This window comes from Vitis riparia, chromosome 18, assembly GCF_004353265.1.
Source record: "Vitis riparia cultivar Riparia Gloire de Montpellier isolate 1030 chromosome 18, EGFV_Vit.rip_1.0, whole genome shotgun sequence".
Classification (NCBI taxonomy): domain Eukaryota; kingdom Viridiplantae; phylum Streptophyta; class Magnoliopsida; order Vitales; family Vitaceae; genus Vitis; species Vitis riparia.
Genome location: NC_048448.1, coordinates 13,909,997 through 13,925,279, shown reverse-complemented (window position 1 = coordinate 13,925,279; position 15,283 = coordinate 13,909,997). Strand labels below are relative to the sequence as shown.

The following is a 15,283-nucleotide window of genomic DNA, read 5'->3' as shown; positions in this document are numbered from 1 at the left end:
AATTAGTGGTGTCTTTTTAGTAGCTATTGAAAAAATGCGGTTGATCGAAGACAATCTTCATCCTCTTTTCCTGATAAAAAAGGAACATATGATTGGTTAACGTAATTTTGCTGTGTGAGCCAAGTCTCGGTTGAGGCTGCGACCCAGATAAACGTACTCCATACTCCAAAGTAGGTAGCACTATGAGCCAAACCCAACGCAAATCAAACCTGAAACCTCTGGTCACCCATATAAGCGGCCCAGCATAGCCCAATCCAAACCGACAACCAAGCCCAGCCCAGTCCACCCCATCCTTCCCTTCTCTCCCGAGTCTCTCCTCAATCCACGCTCCAGACACACGGTTTCAGAAAATTGGTTTCAATTTCTCATCCGAATCCTCTTCACCATTTCCATTCCCGTTCATATCCCTGATTCCCTATTGCCCCAGAATATTTTGAAAAATCATAAATTAAAATAAAGGAAGAATATGGATTTAATTACAACTTGGAATACGAGAGCCTCTGCAATTTCATTTTCTGCACTCAGGAGTAGGAGTAGCTTCCACAATCCTTCCCGCCAAAACCATAACCTTTTATTCCCATTTTGGCCCTACCCTCTTCCTCGTATTTCATACAAGTCCTTCACTGCCCATGCTAAGAAGAGAAGCTCACAGTCTCAACCACTTGTGAAACAGACCATAGTTGAACAAATCTCTACCAGTCAACAACAAGATGACCTTCTTTTGGATGACTTTGAGGATGGTAATCACTACCCGTATTCTTCCTTTCTTTTCTGTTTTTTTATTTATTGTTTATTTTTAAAATTTTTTATATTGATTTTCTTTATCTGTTTGGTTCTCGGGGAAAAAAAATGAAGATGATCTTCTTTCTGAAGCATTCCTTTTGTTCCCTTATTAAATGGAGGGTTATGTATACTCTTTGATCGCAAGTATTTCGAATTCGATTTTTTTTTTTCTAGCTAGTTAGTTTCCACTTCATCTTTTATTTGTTGGTAAACTGGTGCAACTTTTGAGGCTTCTCTATTTTTTTTTATTCATTTTACTTCCATTGTTGCAGTGTGCACTGTAATTTTCTCGCAGCCAGCTCTTCCTTAACCCTAATTTATTCCTAAAACCCTAGGCTTTAATCATAAACCCTAAATCTACTTTTATATCCACTGTCTTAATTTCAGGTAGGAAAGTTAACGTTTATTTCATCCTTAAGCCTGATTCCATATTCTCCTCTATGTACCCTAAAATCGAAAGCCCTACCAACTGTTATTTGATTGTGGGTGGTTATTTTAAAGGCTGTCCTACATAGTCTACTATGGCAGGCTTCTATAAGCTAATTCCAGAAGCAACTGAAGTTCGAGAAAAGTGAATACTTCTGATATTTGTTACTACCATTACCTTCCAGTCTTTCACTCCTGTAGCTGATTGATGTTCAATCACAAGCTCAAGTTTTAGTCCTTAGTTCTTTATTGCCTCCTCTATAGGCTGATACACCCTACAGCTAAACTAATTTGTAATTGCTATTATACTACTGTTGGTATTTCTTGGGTCTTATTCGTGATTTTATTGATTTATCCATTAGTCATTGGGTTTGGTTATTTGTGAAGGCCATGTAGTGCTTCTGTATTTGAAAGATGATTTTGGTTCCTAGAGTTAAAAATATCCTTTTTCATGTTTTCAGGAATTTGTTTGGATTAGCCATTCATTTTTAGCTCCCCTGTTTTTGAAGGTTTGGACTGATTTTGCTTTGCTTTTCAATGTGCTTTCATGATGGAATGTTTATGAGCCAATCAATCATCCAGTCCTTCACTTTTGAGGTTGTCATGGAGATTTGATATGTTTGTTTTGCTTTTGGTCTTCCTGTAATGTAAAAAGGTGATTGGTAACTGTTGTTTTGCCAATATAAAGTCTTGAAAGCTTCTCCATATTATCATGCAAATTTGGAGTTGACATTGTGGCCCAAGTGTAACATCTAGTTTTTATTTTTTATCCCAAGGCAATTAGCAGTAGATAAGAATTAGGGATTTACTTAGACTGAACCAATGATTGGAATTATTCCTGTGGACAATTGTGCTATGGGCTCCTACTTTTTTTGCTTGTCTTTCTTTTTTATTTGTATCTTCCTTCTTACTTTGATTTAAAAAAAAAAAAAAAAGGTTCCCTTGTCATGATGTGTACTTTCCCATTTAAAAATATTTAGCGCAGAATCTACAAAGGGATCTTGAGTTCTTTTATGAATTTTATTTATTTATTTTTTAAATTTATATTTTATCATGGGATTTTATTTTTTTGATAACCGAGGAACCTTCCATGGCCAAGCCGTTGAGGCCTAACTCAAGTGGTAAAGGGATGGGGAGGGTTTGTGGGAGGTTTCAGGTTCAAGTCCCAATGGAGACAAAAAATTTACCTATTAAAAAAAAGAAAAAAAGAAAAAAACCCCACCAGGGTAGCCTAATTGGTCAAGTCCTTAAAAAATTAGTCTGCTGACCCTTTTTCAGTGAGAAATGTGGCAGCAGAATAAAATAGGTATCTAAGATATCCATTGCTGCAAAGCAATATGTGCAAACCCTTCAGTGAAAATGCTTGATGGAAAATGGACCTCTACGTTATGCTTTGAACAGTATCTCCAATAGCCAACACCATCTCAGGATGATGCACACATGACAAGGAAGAACCATAGTTCCTAAACCATGCCTAAGCCTGAGCATAGGTAAGGAGGATTCTAGGTCTTTCATGGATGCAATTGGGACTTGGTTTGGATCTTATGCTTGCAACAGTATCAAAATGGAGGAAATGGGAAAGTGCCTAGTTTAATGGTTTGTAATGATTTATATTTCTGTCTCATATGTAATTAGAAAAATCCTACAAGATACCAAATCTCCCATGTCTGATATGTAATTAGAAAAATCCTACAAGATACTGAATCTCCCATGGTGTATCCAAGGTATCCTTTACTGGACTCATGGGAACAACTGTAATATCATGTTAGGGACAGAATACATTTTGACTATCTGAACCTATAAACAAAGTCCATCTTCCTTAGTGAAAAGGAAGATGAATTCCTGTAGCTCTTTGAGGCTCACTCTTTCCTCCTCTCCCCCCACTGCACCTGATTGCCATATCAGCTCTTCCTAAAATCACCTGCATCTACTGTTACCTGCTTTATGCCAACTTATTCCATCCTTTCTATAACTAGTGCCACAATTCTTTTTAACCAGTCTGCATAATCTTGGACAAGCCTTATCAAGATGGGTCCTTTAACCAGAGTAATTTCTTTCATGACCTTTTTATGCCTTGAAGAGCAATTAAACCCCTATAGCTTAGCAGCATAGAAGAATAATCAATCACATAAAGTAGAAAGCTCATATATGTTTTGCTTTCTAGTAAGCATTTTAATAAAATTGCACTGGATGGTTTAGTTATAAATATTTGTTGTGCATGCATTGATATTCTTTGATGACCATCTCAGCGAGACCACTGTGGTGGGGCTCTAGTTTCTTGTTTACTAAATTCAGGTAGTAAAGTGATTCTCAAAAATTTTGGTGTTTTGATTATTAAATGTTAAAATCCCATGTTTAAATAAGTTTCTTTCTTGGTTAGAGGCATTAATGGATGATGATGATGATTACGATGACAAGGATTGGGAGGATGAGTATCTGGCTGATGATGCTGAAGTCTATGTAAGAATGGATACGGAAATAATTTTTTTGTTTTTTGTTTCTTGTTTCCTGATAAAATTTCTGAACAAAATGTTCCTTTTATCCTTTTGAAAGGTTGGGGATGGAGGTGAAGGTGGTGGAATTTCGCTTGCAGGGACATGGTGGGATAAAGAAGCTTTATTAATGGCTGAAGAGGTTTCTATGTCATTTGAAGGCGACTTGAAAATATATGCCTTTAAGACATTGGTGAATTCTACTATTCAAGTGCGCATCGAGAAACTTTCAAATAAGTAAGCATCCCTTGGCACTATATTATGAGAAATGAGAAATGAGACTAGAAACTATATTATTGATGAATGATGCATGTGAAATTTCTCTAAGTCGCTCCATATGTCATAATATCAATACATAGTGTCTGGTCTTTGCTCCAGATCAGTCGTTGACACCATTAAATGGAAGAAAATAGAATTAGTTCTTGTTTTCTTTATAAGAGATCTCCTCAAAAGTTTCCCATATCAAAACCCTAGGCATCTCCCGAAAAATTGAAGTTTGACTATAACATGTGAGTTGTTTAAACTCTATGCTTTCAATAAACTGGTAGTCTCATCAAGTTAGATGGGATGCATTTATGAGGGAGCTTTCTGTGAAAACGGTATCTCTTTTTGTTAAGTTTCCCTTTTAATGTGTTAGTAATCAAAATATAAATAAATAAAAAAAAGTTTATTTTGGAAAAAGTTGTTTTTATCTTTATCATCCAATTCCTATACATATAAAAGTATGTGTGTCTATACATATGTATATATATGTATGTATGTATGTGTACTTACACACATTTTGGGTGGGGGCTTGGATTAAGTTTTAACATAATCTAGAAAAATGGCTTTCTATAAAAGAAAAAAAAAAATAATCAAAGATTTTATGCAGCTAGTAATAAGATGTCAAGGAGCCCTAAGCTACCAAAATGTAGTTAAGCATGTGCTAGCAAATGTTTTTTACAGCCAAATGCAGCCATTTCAGGTTTTATTATATATGTTCTTTTGTACATGATTTTTTTATTGTTTGAGATGATTTGCTTCTTTCCATGTGTTAAAAAATATGTATTAAATTTGGGTTACCTATCCATTTTTCAAAGAATACCTCTTAAATTCTGATACATGATGATATCCTCAGGTCTGGATCTCCAAGTATAACTGATATACAAGCTTTCTCCTCGATCTACAGAGCAAAGTTAGATGAAGCTGAGATTGCTGGATCTGTACCTGAGAACCTATCCCTGGAGGTGTGTGTGTGTTTTCAATTACTATTTACCTGTTCTTTCTTCCTTCTCTTTTATAATAGGGGGTGCAGAGGGTTGAGCCTGCCCCCCTTGTCTGACAGGCATTTGATAACTTAAAAGCTTGGAGTGAGGCACATATATTGTGCTGGTTTTAGACCAATTGATGTTAGCAATGGTTGGTTGCTTTGATACTAAAAGCTGTATTTATTGGTAGATTCTATAATCAATGCCATAGTCAAAATTTTAAACTTAAGACTTGAATAAGGTGCACTCTCATATCTCATTGCATCTACTCTCATATCTCATTGCATCTTGGGGCTGAAGAAATGTATTTTTTTTTTAGGTGTCATCTCCTGGTGTTGAACGGGTAGTTCAAATTCCACAAGAGCTTGATCGGTTTAAGGAGCGGCCTATGTATGTGAAATATGTTACTGAGGGAGTTGCTCCTGGTTCAACAATAGAAAGTGATGGCATTTTCAGGCTTGTTTCTTTTGATTTGGAAGCAAATTGTTGCACTTGGGGTTTAGCAGATGTGAGGATAAATAGAGCAAAGGCAGGGAAAGGAAGGCCACTTAGCAAAAAGCAACGAGAATGGCGGTTGAATACACCCTTTGATTCCTTATGCTTAGTCCGGTTGTATTCTGAAATTTGAATATTTAGTTTCCCCCTTCCTTTCTATATTGCATGTATCTGTCCTGAAGGTATTACTTGCCCAGTTGAGTGGATAGAAATATCAATACAACAAATCCAGTCGTCGTCTTTCTTAATTTTTGATATACCCCTCTCCTTCTATGTTACAAATCATGACTGTTAAAAATCTTATTACTGTATATAAATAAATTCTGCTCATTTGATCAATAAATGTAGTTGTCACAAAGAAAAGGAAAATGATAGAGATTTATAGGCTTCTGAAAGCATGGCTCAATTTTTTTACTTTTATAGAATCTGATATGAAGGTGCTAGCTAGCTTAATAGGTAAAATATCTGTGGGTTGATATAGGTGTTGGTTTAAATCTCCCCCTGAGCTAGAACAACCTCTTGATTTCCTTGCCTGACCTTGGTAAAGATAAATAAAATGTGGGCTTCTGAATCTAAAAATTGTTTGTCCTTGTACAGGTTTAAGAATAAGCAGGAAGTTATTTTGCCTGATGCACAATGTCCGAGTGTTCCGAGGTCCATTTCATTCTCTTTGGTAAAAGCATTTTCAAACCAACTCTATACAAAAGGTCATTCTTTTATAACCTAGTTGGAAACAATGGTATGACTTCTCTATTTAGAATTTTAGTTTCCTTTTTTTTTTTTTTTGTGTTAGTATGCATAAATGATATCTTTCTTAAGAAGTTGCAATCTTTGGTTGCCAAATGCTGTACCCAAAGATGATATTGTTATCTTTGACTTGGAATTAAAACCTTATGACATGAACTTCAAAGTACATACACACCCCATCTCTCTTTGGCTTTCTTTCTCTTTTATTGCATTCATAGTCTGTCTTTAGACTGTTGGACAAATAATGAGGCAAAATTGGGGTCTGGCATCTTTATCAGATGCTATGGTCCCTGATAGTTGTTGCTTTCTGATTATATATATATATGGCCATATTTTTTTAGTGGTTGTGGTCACCCCACTGGCTTTCTTTCTATTCTGTCGTGTTATTATCCTACCTTGACCGTTGTAGAAATAATGACAAAGCTGTGGTCTACCATAAGTGCTGGAATTCATGATCTACCGACCCTTTCTTTCAAACCATACAATTTCTTATTCTTGTCATTTTTTGAGCTTGTATATATTCTCCTCTCTTCTCATTTCCCCTTCTAGTCATGCTTCGACTGTTTCCAAAATAACAAATACAAAATTATAGTCTAACGTCACCTTGAGATCATGTCGTCTTTAATGGTTGTTTCTGTTGGACGTAGTGACATACCATGAATTATTCCTGTTATTTTTTTAGGTCCTACGGTCTCACTTCATACATCATTTATTGAGTAGGAATCTTCCAACTCTAATGAACATATTTCATTCACTACCAGTAAGTGGGTTAGATGAGTGAGGGGAAGGCCAAGTTCTAATATTCCCCAACTCAAAAAAATCTGCAGAATGGTAGGGGACCATTTTCTGGTGGATACTGTAGATGCCTTATAATGTGCCAAACAGAACTTTGGATGTATCCGTAACGTTTGTTTTTCTCCAGAATGGAGAAAAGTAAAAGGTTTTATTTTCTGGTCATTCAATTTGAAATGTCATACAGCCTCCAACATTGACTAATGCCATAACACACACCCCCCACAGGCCCCACAAGCCCCACTAGCCACCATCTGTGGCTGTGGTTGTGGTGGTGCCTTCACCTACCACTTTTCTCCTTGGGACCCTTTTATATTTCTGGGCCACAGTCAAAATATGTACTTAGAGAGCAGTGCAGGTTGTAGTTGTTCCTAAGCTTTGGATTCCCAAAACGTTTGTTGGTTGATTCAGGCATTCCGCCTTCTCATTATTTTTCATGACTAATGTCAGAGACTTGTGAAGAGACTCTTGGAAGCACACACATAATTTGTTTGTCTGTCTTTGGCTTCTCTAATGGATACATGATTCATTATGATGATTGATAAGAGTGATAACAAGTGGGGAGGACGAACCTTTGCATAGTGATGCCGACGACCCCACTTGGATTTTTGATAAGAGTACGACAGTTTTAAAAATTATTCTTAAATTATCATTGTAGGAAAAATAATTTCAAATCTATAGTAATTTTGTTCAAGTAGGAAAGAGGAAATAAATTGGAAGTGAAAAATTGTCTCTTTAAAAAACGATTTCAAAAAAATATATAAAAATAAATGAAATGAGAAATTATCTCTTGAAGAGACGATTTTAAAAAATAAAATAAAATAAAAATTAAGAAGTGAGAAATTGTCTCTTTAAGAGATGATTTAAAAAAAAAAATTAAGTGAGAAATTGTCTCTTAAAGAGATGATTTGCACAAAAATATATATATGAGACTCACTTAAAAAAAAAAAAAAAAAGAGACGATTTCCACAAAAAAATTATACATATGTGAGAAATCGTCTTAAAAAAAAAAAAATCAAGTGGGAAATCGTTTCTTGAGGAGACAATTTCTACACAACAAATCCTAAAAAAAACAAAAAGCAAAGTGGCACAAAAGTGAAAAATTCTCACTTAAAAAAAAAAAAAACAAAAACAAAACTTTAAAAAATATACTTTTTTCAGTCTTTATTCTATTTATACAATAATACAATTATTAAAAATATATATTATAAAATTAATTAATTTTATTTACTAAATTTAATATATAAATAATATACTAAATTTAATATAAGATAAATAATATTTATATATTATTTTTTTCTTTCACTTTGAATTTTTTTTTAAAAAACTATTATTAATAAAAAACAAAAACATTAGAAATTGTGTCTTCAAGAGACAATTAAAAAAAAAAACTTTAAAAATCCATTTTTCCATTCTTTATTATACTTATACAATAATACAATTATTAAAAATATATATTATAAAATTAATTAATTTTATTTACTAAATTTAATTTATAAATAGTATACTAAATTTAATATAAGATAAATAATATTTATCAATTATTTTTTCTTTCACTTTGGAATTAAAAAAATAAAAAAAACTACTATCAATTTTATGTGAAAAATGAGTTTTAAAAACAAATTTGTTATTAATTTATTAAATAATTATTTATAAAATAAATAAATTTGTTTTGTTTAATTTTTAAATTAATTTTATTATATAAATTTTAAGATTAAAAATATTAATCTTTAAGTTAAAATTTCACGGTAAAATGAATAAAATCTAAAAAAATAAGTTAAATAATTTTATTTTTTGGTGAAAATCGTCTCTTGAAGAAATTGTTTCCTATTGCTTTAATTTTTTTTTTTGGTGGTGAAAATCGTCTCTTGAAGAGACAATTTCCATTGCTTAACTTTTTTTTTTTTGGGATATCGTCTTTTTAATTCAATGTATGTGCTAATCCTTTGAATCTGATTATTCTCCCATTCACTTAAGAGACGATTTTTAATTGTTTATTTTATTTTTTATTTTTGTGAAAATTGTCTCTTGAAGAGACAATTTCCAATTGTTTAATATTTTTTTTGCTGGAAATCATTTCTTCAATAGACGATTTTTTATTACTTATTTTTTTTATATAAATATATATTTTTTTTTGTGAAAATCGTCTTTTCAAGAGATGATTTCCCATTTTTAATAATTTGGAAAGACGATTTTTTTTTAAAAGGTCATAAATCGTAAGATGATTTTAAAAAACAAATATCGTTTTCTTCTATTTGATAAAAACTATCATAAATTTGGAATTATTTTTTCTATTATGATAATTTAAGAATTATTTTTTAAAATTACCGTACTCTTATAAAAAATCCGACCCTTCCTTCCTTCTTATCCATATCCCTTTTTAACCCACCATGCCCCACATTTCACGTTCAAATTTCTCCATCATGTTCTCAATCTCAATACAATTTCCAATATTGTCTTACTAGGCGTGGCCCGTGGGCCTTCTCCCCCGTGCCATCAATCATCTAAACATTGACCCAAAAATAATTTAAAAGAAAAAAATTATTATTATTATTTTTTTCAAACGACTCTTTGCAAGAATATCATTTCATTTTTTTATTCTTATTTTTAATTTGCACAACAATTAATTTTATGTTTATTAAATACTCAATTATATCATATAGTTTGTTTAAAAAGAAAGAAATAAGTTTTTATATAAGCTTCTAGAAAAGGAGATTAAACAAGCATCTATGGGGACTCGCATCTTAGCAAATCGTGGGGTCCACGCGTACCAACATCCACGTTGTGATTGGGCAGCGTCGTACAATCTCTTAAAGTGCGAGTGGTTGACGTTGTGTACAAAAATATGATAACGAAACGGCTAATAAAAGCAAAAGAAGGTGCCTGTATAGTATTTGACTTGTTGACTCTCAGCGCCTCGTTGTAGATGAAAACGGAAGTGATGCGTTTCCTCCAGTTCAAAAGGGTCCAGTACATCACTCACTTTTGACTCCTATATTTTTAATTTCTTTATTATATATACTTATTTATTTATTCGGAACACAAAATTCCTCTGCACTCTCCTGTACAAAGTAATTCCTTTCTCAAAAGAAAAAAAAAAGAAGGCCAATGGTGGAATCTTGCCAGCTGGGGAAAAAGGATAAGGAAAAATGAGTCATATAGTACATAACCGTAGACTTCGGAACAGGAGAACAGCCGGCTTTTGGAAAATGCCGAATGGATGGAACCTCTTCCCATCGTTCCCATGTCATGCCGGTGAAGCTTCTGACCCTCACTAACGTCTCTTTTTCCAAATTTGGTACATGCTACAGCTTCCAAAAATTTTCACCAAAAAAAACAAAACAAAAAACACCGTTGAACCAACCAATCCTCTCGCCTTCACCACAAAAGCCTGCGCATTTCATAACGTCTCTGAGTCTCTCTCTCTCAACTGTGCATTTCTGTATGTCTATATTTAGGAAATTGTTTGAAAATCAGGCCTTTTCGTTAAAGTGATCCCTGGATTCACGTGCCCCTTGCAATAGAATTGATTTACCAGTATTATATTTTCTTTATTATTTTTACACACTTCTTTTATACTTCACCTTTTGTTTGTTATATATTTTATACCTGTAATTCTGAAGGAATGGATAGAAGAGTGGTTTCCCAGTGAGGGTGAGTGAGTTTGGTGAGATGGGTAGGTGGTGGTTTTGGGCATTGTTTGGTGTGGTGTTGGTGCTTTCTGTAAATGGGTATCCTGAAGAGGATCTGGTAGTGAGGTTGCCTGGTCAGCCAGAGGTTGGTTTCAGGCAGTTTGCTGGGTATGTTGATGTGGATGTCAAAGCTGGGAGGAGTTTGTTTTACTACTTTGTTGAAGCTGAGGACGACCCTGATACAAAGGCCCTCACTCTTTGGCTCAATGGAGGTTAGTTTTTCTGCTTTCTACTGACTTGAATCTCTGATAGGTACAATTCAGAAAATGTATTCATGATTAATTTCTCTCGACTGGGTGTGTGTGTTTTCCATGTATCTTAAGTGGGTTCTCATTTTATTTGGAACTGATGTTTAGTTGATGTTTCCTTCTATTTTGTTTCCACAACAAACTTTTAGCATTTTTGTTTTTTCTTTTTCTTTTGTACTTGCATTTTTGTTTTTTCTTTCTCTTTTTCTCTAACAATTAGTTTTTAAGTATTCTCTTGGTTCTCCTGTAGAAGTTTGTTCTACATGCATACGGTTTTATTTTTTTCTTATATGTCCTTGTTTTTTGTCATCTTGCCTATTTCCTTCCTAAACCCATCCTCCTACTTGTTTGAGGCAAGAGATTAATGATCATCCAGATGAATCTGTAATTCCAATGGCATCAGAAATGTAGCCCCATTAATTATTTGTGTGCATGAATTTGTTAAACTTGGCCTAGTGGATGGAATTTGTTCTTCTGTGGTTTCTTGTAGTATGAACCAGTGCTCAATTTGAATATTCGTGGAATTCTTCTGTCATTCCAAAACATTCAAAACTTGCTTGAATAGAAAATTCTGCTCTATTTGAGATCTGACATGAATTCATCATCTTTTGAAAGCTTCTTCAGTATGAATGACATGTTTTCATTAATTATTCTTTGCATTTCTAGTTACAGGAAATCCCTGGCCTAAAATTCCTTGTTATGTCCTTAATTGAGGTTGTTAAACATTGAATTACTAACAGCAACTTCCCATCTTCAGGCCCTGGATGCTCCTCGATGGGTGGGGGTGCCTTTACAGAGTTGGGTCCATTTTTTCCCTCCGGCGATGGTCGGGGCCTAAGAAGAAATTCAAAATCTTGGAATAAAGGTGTTTTACATAGGATGTTTTGATCTGTTTATATTATCTTAATATTTGTGTATTTAATTTGCATTTCTCTTAATTTTTTCTCAGCATCAAATCTCCTCTTTGTTGAGTCTCCTGCTGGGGTGGGATGGTCATACTCAAATACAACTTCAGATTACACTTGTGGGGATGCCTCCACTGGTAAAGAAAACTGCTCAAACTTGATTTTACACTTGTGCTTACTTATTACATTATGATTCTAAGAAAAAAAACCCATCTACATTAAATTATCAGAAGCCTTCTGTACTTTGATTTGATCCAAGCTTGATCTGTTGTTTCTGGCGCAGCAAGGGACATGCGTGTATTCATGATGAAATGGCTTGAAAAATTTCCAGCATTTAAATCCAGAGCACTGTTCCTCACTGGGGAAAGCTATGCAGGTAGTTGAAATCTGATTCTTAGAGAAAAATTTTGGTTTTTACTTTTGCCTGGGGGCAACAACTTAAACATATTGAACTATTTGCGACTTTGATCAATACTGTAGTATTGGTGTTAGTATATTGCTTACTTGTCTTAATGGTGATGATATAGGGCATTATATACCACAGTTGGCTGTTGCCCTTCTGGACTACAATTCACATTCAACTGGTTTCAAGTTTAACCTTAAAGGAGTGGCTGTAAGATGGCATTCATTCTCTGTTATTAGCAGCTGTTTGTACATTTCATTTGTTCTCTCACTCAATTTTTTTTTGTCCCTTTTCCTGATTAGATTGGGAATCCACTTCTCAGACTTGATCGGGATAGTGCTGCAACATATGAATTCTTTTGGTCACACGGAATGATTTCTGATGAAATTGGCCTCACTATCACAAAGGAATGTGATTTCGATGATTATGTCTATGCAAGTCCTCACAATGTATCATTTTCATGCAACCAAGCTTTATCAGAAGCGAATAGCATTGTTGGTGAATATATAAACAATTATGATGTAATTCTTGACGTATGTTATCCAGCTATAGTGGAACAAGAGCTACGGCTGCGGAGAATGGTATTTTCTTAGTTTCCCCCTTGAATTGCTTTTCCTCTTTCCAACCCGTTCTTGTGCTATTATGCTGAACCATCTTTAAACAAAACTCACCAATTTCAGGCCACTAAGATGAGTGTTGGGATCGATGTGTGTATGACCTATGAAAGATCTTTCTATTTCAACCTTCCTGAGGTTCAGAAGGCTCTTCATGCAAATCGAACCGGTTTGAATTATAGGTGGACTATGTGCAGTGGGTATGCAACACTCTTATCTAACTCAAATCTAAAGTATGAAGCATTTGATTTTATCCAAAAAACACTAAGGCTTGTCGTAGAAGATCCATTGATAAGAGTAGAAGGCTTGTATTTAAAACTGCTCATTATGAACTTAGTTGTGTCAAGCATACTATACTGATTTTCACATTTTGTTTATTGGGCAGTGTTCTGAATTATAGCGAAACTGATGGTAACATCGACATCCTCCCCTTGCTTAAAAGGATTGTTCAGAATAGCATTCCTGTTTGGGTTTTCAGGTAATTTACTTCATTGTAAAAAGAGAGTTAAAAAAAAATAAATAAAATGCTAATTTCAAGAATCATTTGATGAATGATATGGTGATTACTTTCCTCAATTATAGCGGGGATCAAGATTCAGTTGTACCACTGCTGGGCTCCCGGACACTCATCCGTGAACTAGCTCAAGAGCTGAAGTTCAAGATCACAGTTCCATATGGAGCTTGGTTTCACAAAGGCCAGGTGACTCGTGATGCTCGCCGCTGGTTTCCATCCTTTTTCTGTTGGCATATTTGGATTTTACATAACATCTGCTATGGTGTTTGTTTCTGAGTAGGTGGGAGGCTGGGCAACTGAGTATGGAAATTTATTGACCTTTGCAACTGTAAGGGGTGCTGCTCATATGGTGCCTTATGCACAGCCTTCCAGAGCTCTGCACCTGTTCAGTTCATTTGTTCGAGGGCGGAGATTGCCAAACACAACGCGTCCATCCATTGATGATTAACTACTTCATACTTGTTTGATTCCCTTCTGCTGCAATCAATAAAACAGTGATTTCCTTCTCTCAGTTAGTAAGGAGAACGAAAATGGAGCATTTCAAAACATGCTCTTACTAGCACTGTAATGGGGAATAAGGGAATTTTTGTGTTGGAATCAGTATTCTTCTCTTTGTGGCAGTGTGAAGTCAACACAATTATGTTAATACTATTATAACCCCTTAAATTTGTTAACATAATCTATTTTGAATTTTAAATTTATAAATAAATTATTTTAAAATACTTTTTATTTGGTCCAACTTTTTAAAATTTTAATTAATTTGCTTATTTGATTTTAATTACAATATGTTTATAATATAAAAAGTAAATTAAAATTTTAATTGTACATTTATCTATTGTTTTAATTAATAAAAATAAATATTTTTAATTTTTAAACATATAAAATTAATAAATTTACACGAGTCATAAATAGGTTGGGCCATGGATCAGTTTGGTAGATTAGTTAATCAATAAAATATGTACACAGACTCATTTATTAAATTGATTAAACATTTTGACATGATTATGACATAAATACTATTAAACTTGAATGGAAAGTCACTAAAATTTGTATTATTTTTTAGTTTTGTTGTTCTATCATGTCAAAATTGTCATCCTTGATTTCCCTCCTGAAAATTGGATTACATGCTTATGGGTCTGATAACAATACTACTTTTTCAGTGGACAATAAAACCAGTCGCCTCCCCACCATATGATACAAAATTCCCCAAACTCAAAGCCCAGAGCCCAACAAAAGGCAGTTCATTATGGGTTGGTGGGAAAAGCTTTAAATGGCCATTGAGGGCTCAACAATTGATCGACATCACTCATTTAATAACTCATGGACTTGAACGAGTCATGAGTCAATGCATCACAACAGAGCTCCTTTCACAACCCTACACAGATCCAATTTCCTCTCCTTCTATCGCCAATCCAACTTCTCAACAATTCAACGCCAAGTGAATCAAACTTTAGAGCACAAAATATTTACTCATCTTTTGAAAATTTGCCTACAGCAATGCCAACGAATCAAAATCCGCCACCCATTTGGCGAAACGCATTAAAGGCTAGCTCAAGCTTCAAGAACCGGCGAAACTATCCATGCCCAGACCCTGAAATTTGGGTTTTGATCAAAAGGGCAGTTGGGTAGTGCCATTGTTAATTTATATGCTAAATGTGGTAATGTGGAATTTGCTATGAAGGCATTTAACTAGCTTGAGAAACGAGACATACTAGCATGTAACTTGGCTCTTTCTATGTATTTTAGGCAGGGATTATTAGAGCAGGTTATTTGGTGTTTTTGGTCATTGTAGAATTGTGGAGTGTCGCCCAATTAGTCCACTTATGCTATCGTTTTGTCTTCTTGTTGGCATCTTAGTTCTAAGCAATAAAAGCAATAACAATTTTTTAAAAATTGATCTTTTAAGGTTAAATTATTAACTTTTA

General features: G+C 34.1%; 2 protein-coding genes across 4 annotated transcripts; both read left to right on the top strand.

Moving 5' to 3' along the window:
* Nucleotides 1-293: 293 nt before the first annotated feature.
* LOC117907062 lies at nt 294-5,700 on the top strand. 2 transcript variants are annotated; one of them, XM_034820424.1, is made up of 5 exons: nt 294-740; nt 3,590-3,669; nt 3,763-3,938; nt 4,870-4,927; nt 5,268-5,700. In XM_034820424.1, exons 1-5 carry the CDS (start codon nt 467-469, stop codon nt 5,574-5,576), a joined length of 897 nt encoding a protein of 298 aa, XP_034676315.1. In that variant the 5' UTR covers nt 294-466; the 3' UTR covers nt 5,577-5,700. The 2 variants fall into 2 exon arrangements, with proteins under 2 accessions (XP_034676315.1, XP_034676314.1); XM_034820423.1 differs by having other exon boundaries at nt 297-740; nt 4,819-4,927.
* Nucleotides 5,701-10,184: 4,484 nt separating this feature from the next.
* On the top strand, nt 10,185-14,004 carry LOC117907061 (serine carboxypeptidase-like 42). 2 transcript variants are annotated; one of them, XM_034820421.1, is made up of 10 exons: nt 10,185-10,886; nt 11,680-11,787; nt 11,872-11,964; nt 12,111-12,203; nt 12,355-12,440; nt 12,533-12,811; nt 12,911-13,044; nt 13,230-13,322; nt 13,427-13,544; nt 13,639-14,004. In XM_034820421.1, exons 1-10 carry the CDS (start codon nt 10,655-10,657, stop codon nt 13,804-13,806), a joined length of 1,404 nt encoding a protein of 467 aa, XP_034676312.1. In that variant the 5' UTR covers nt 10,185-10,654; the 3' UTR covers nt 13,807-14,004. The 2 variants fall into 2 exon arrangements, with proteins under 2 accessions (XP_034676312.1, XP_034676313.1); XM_034820422.1 differs by lacking the exon at nt 10,185-10,886 and adding an exon at nt 11,240-11,545.
* Nucleotides 14,005-15,283: the final 1,279 nt, after the last annotated feature.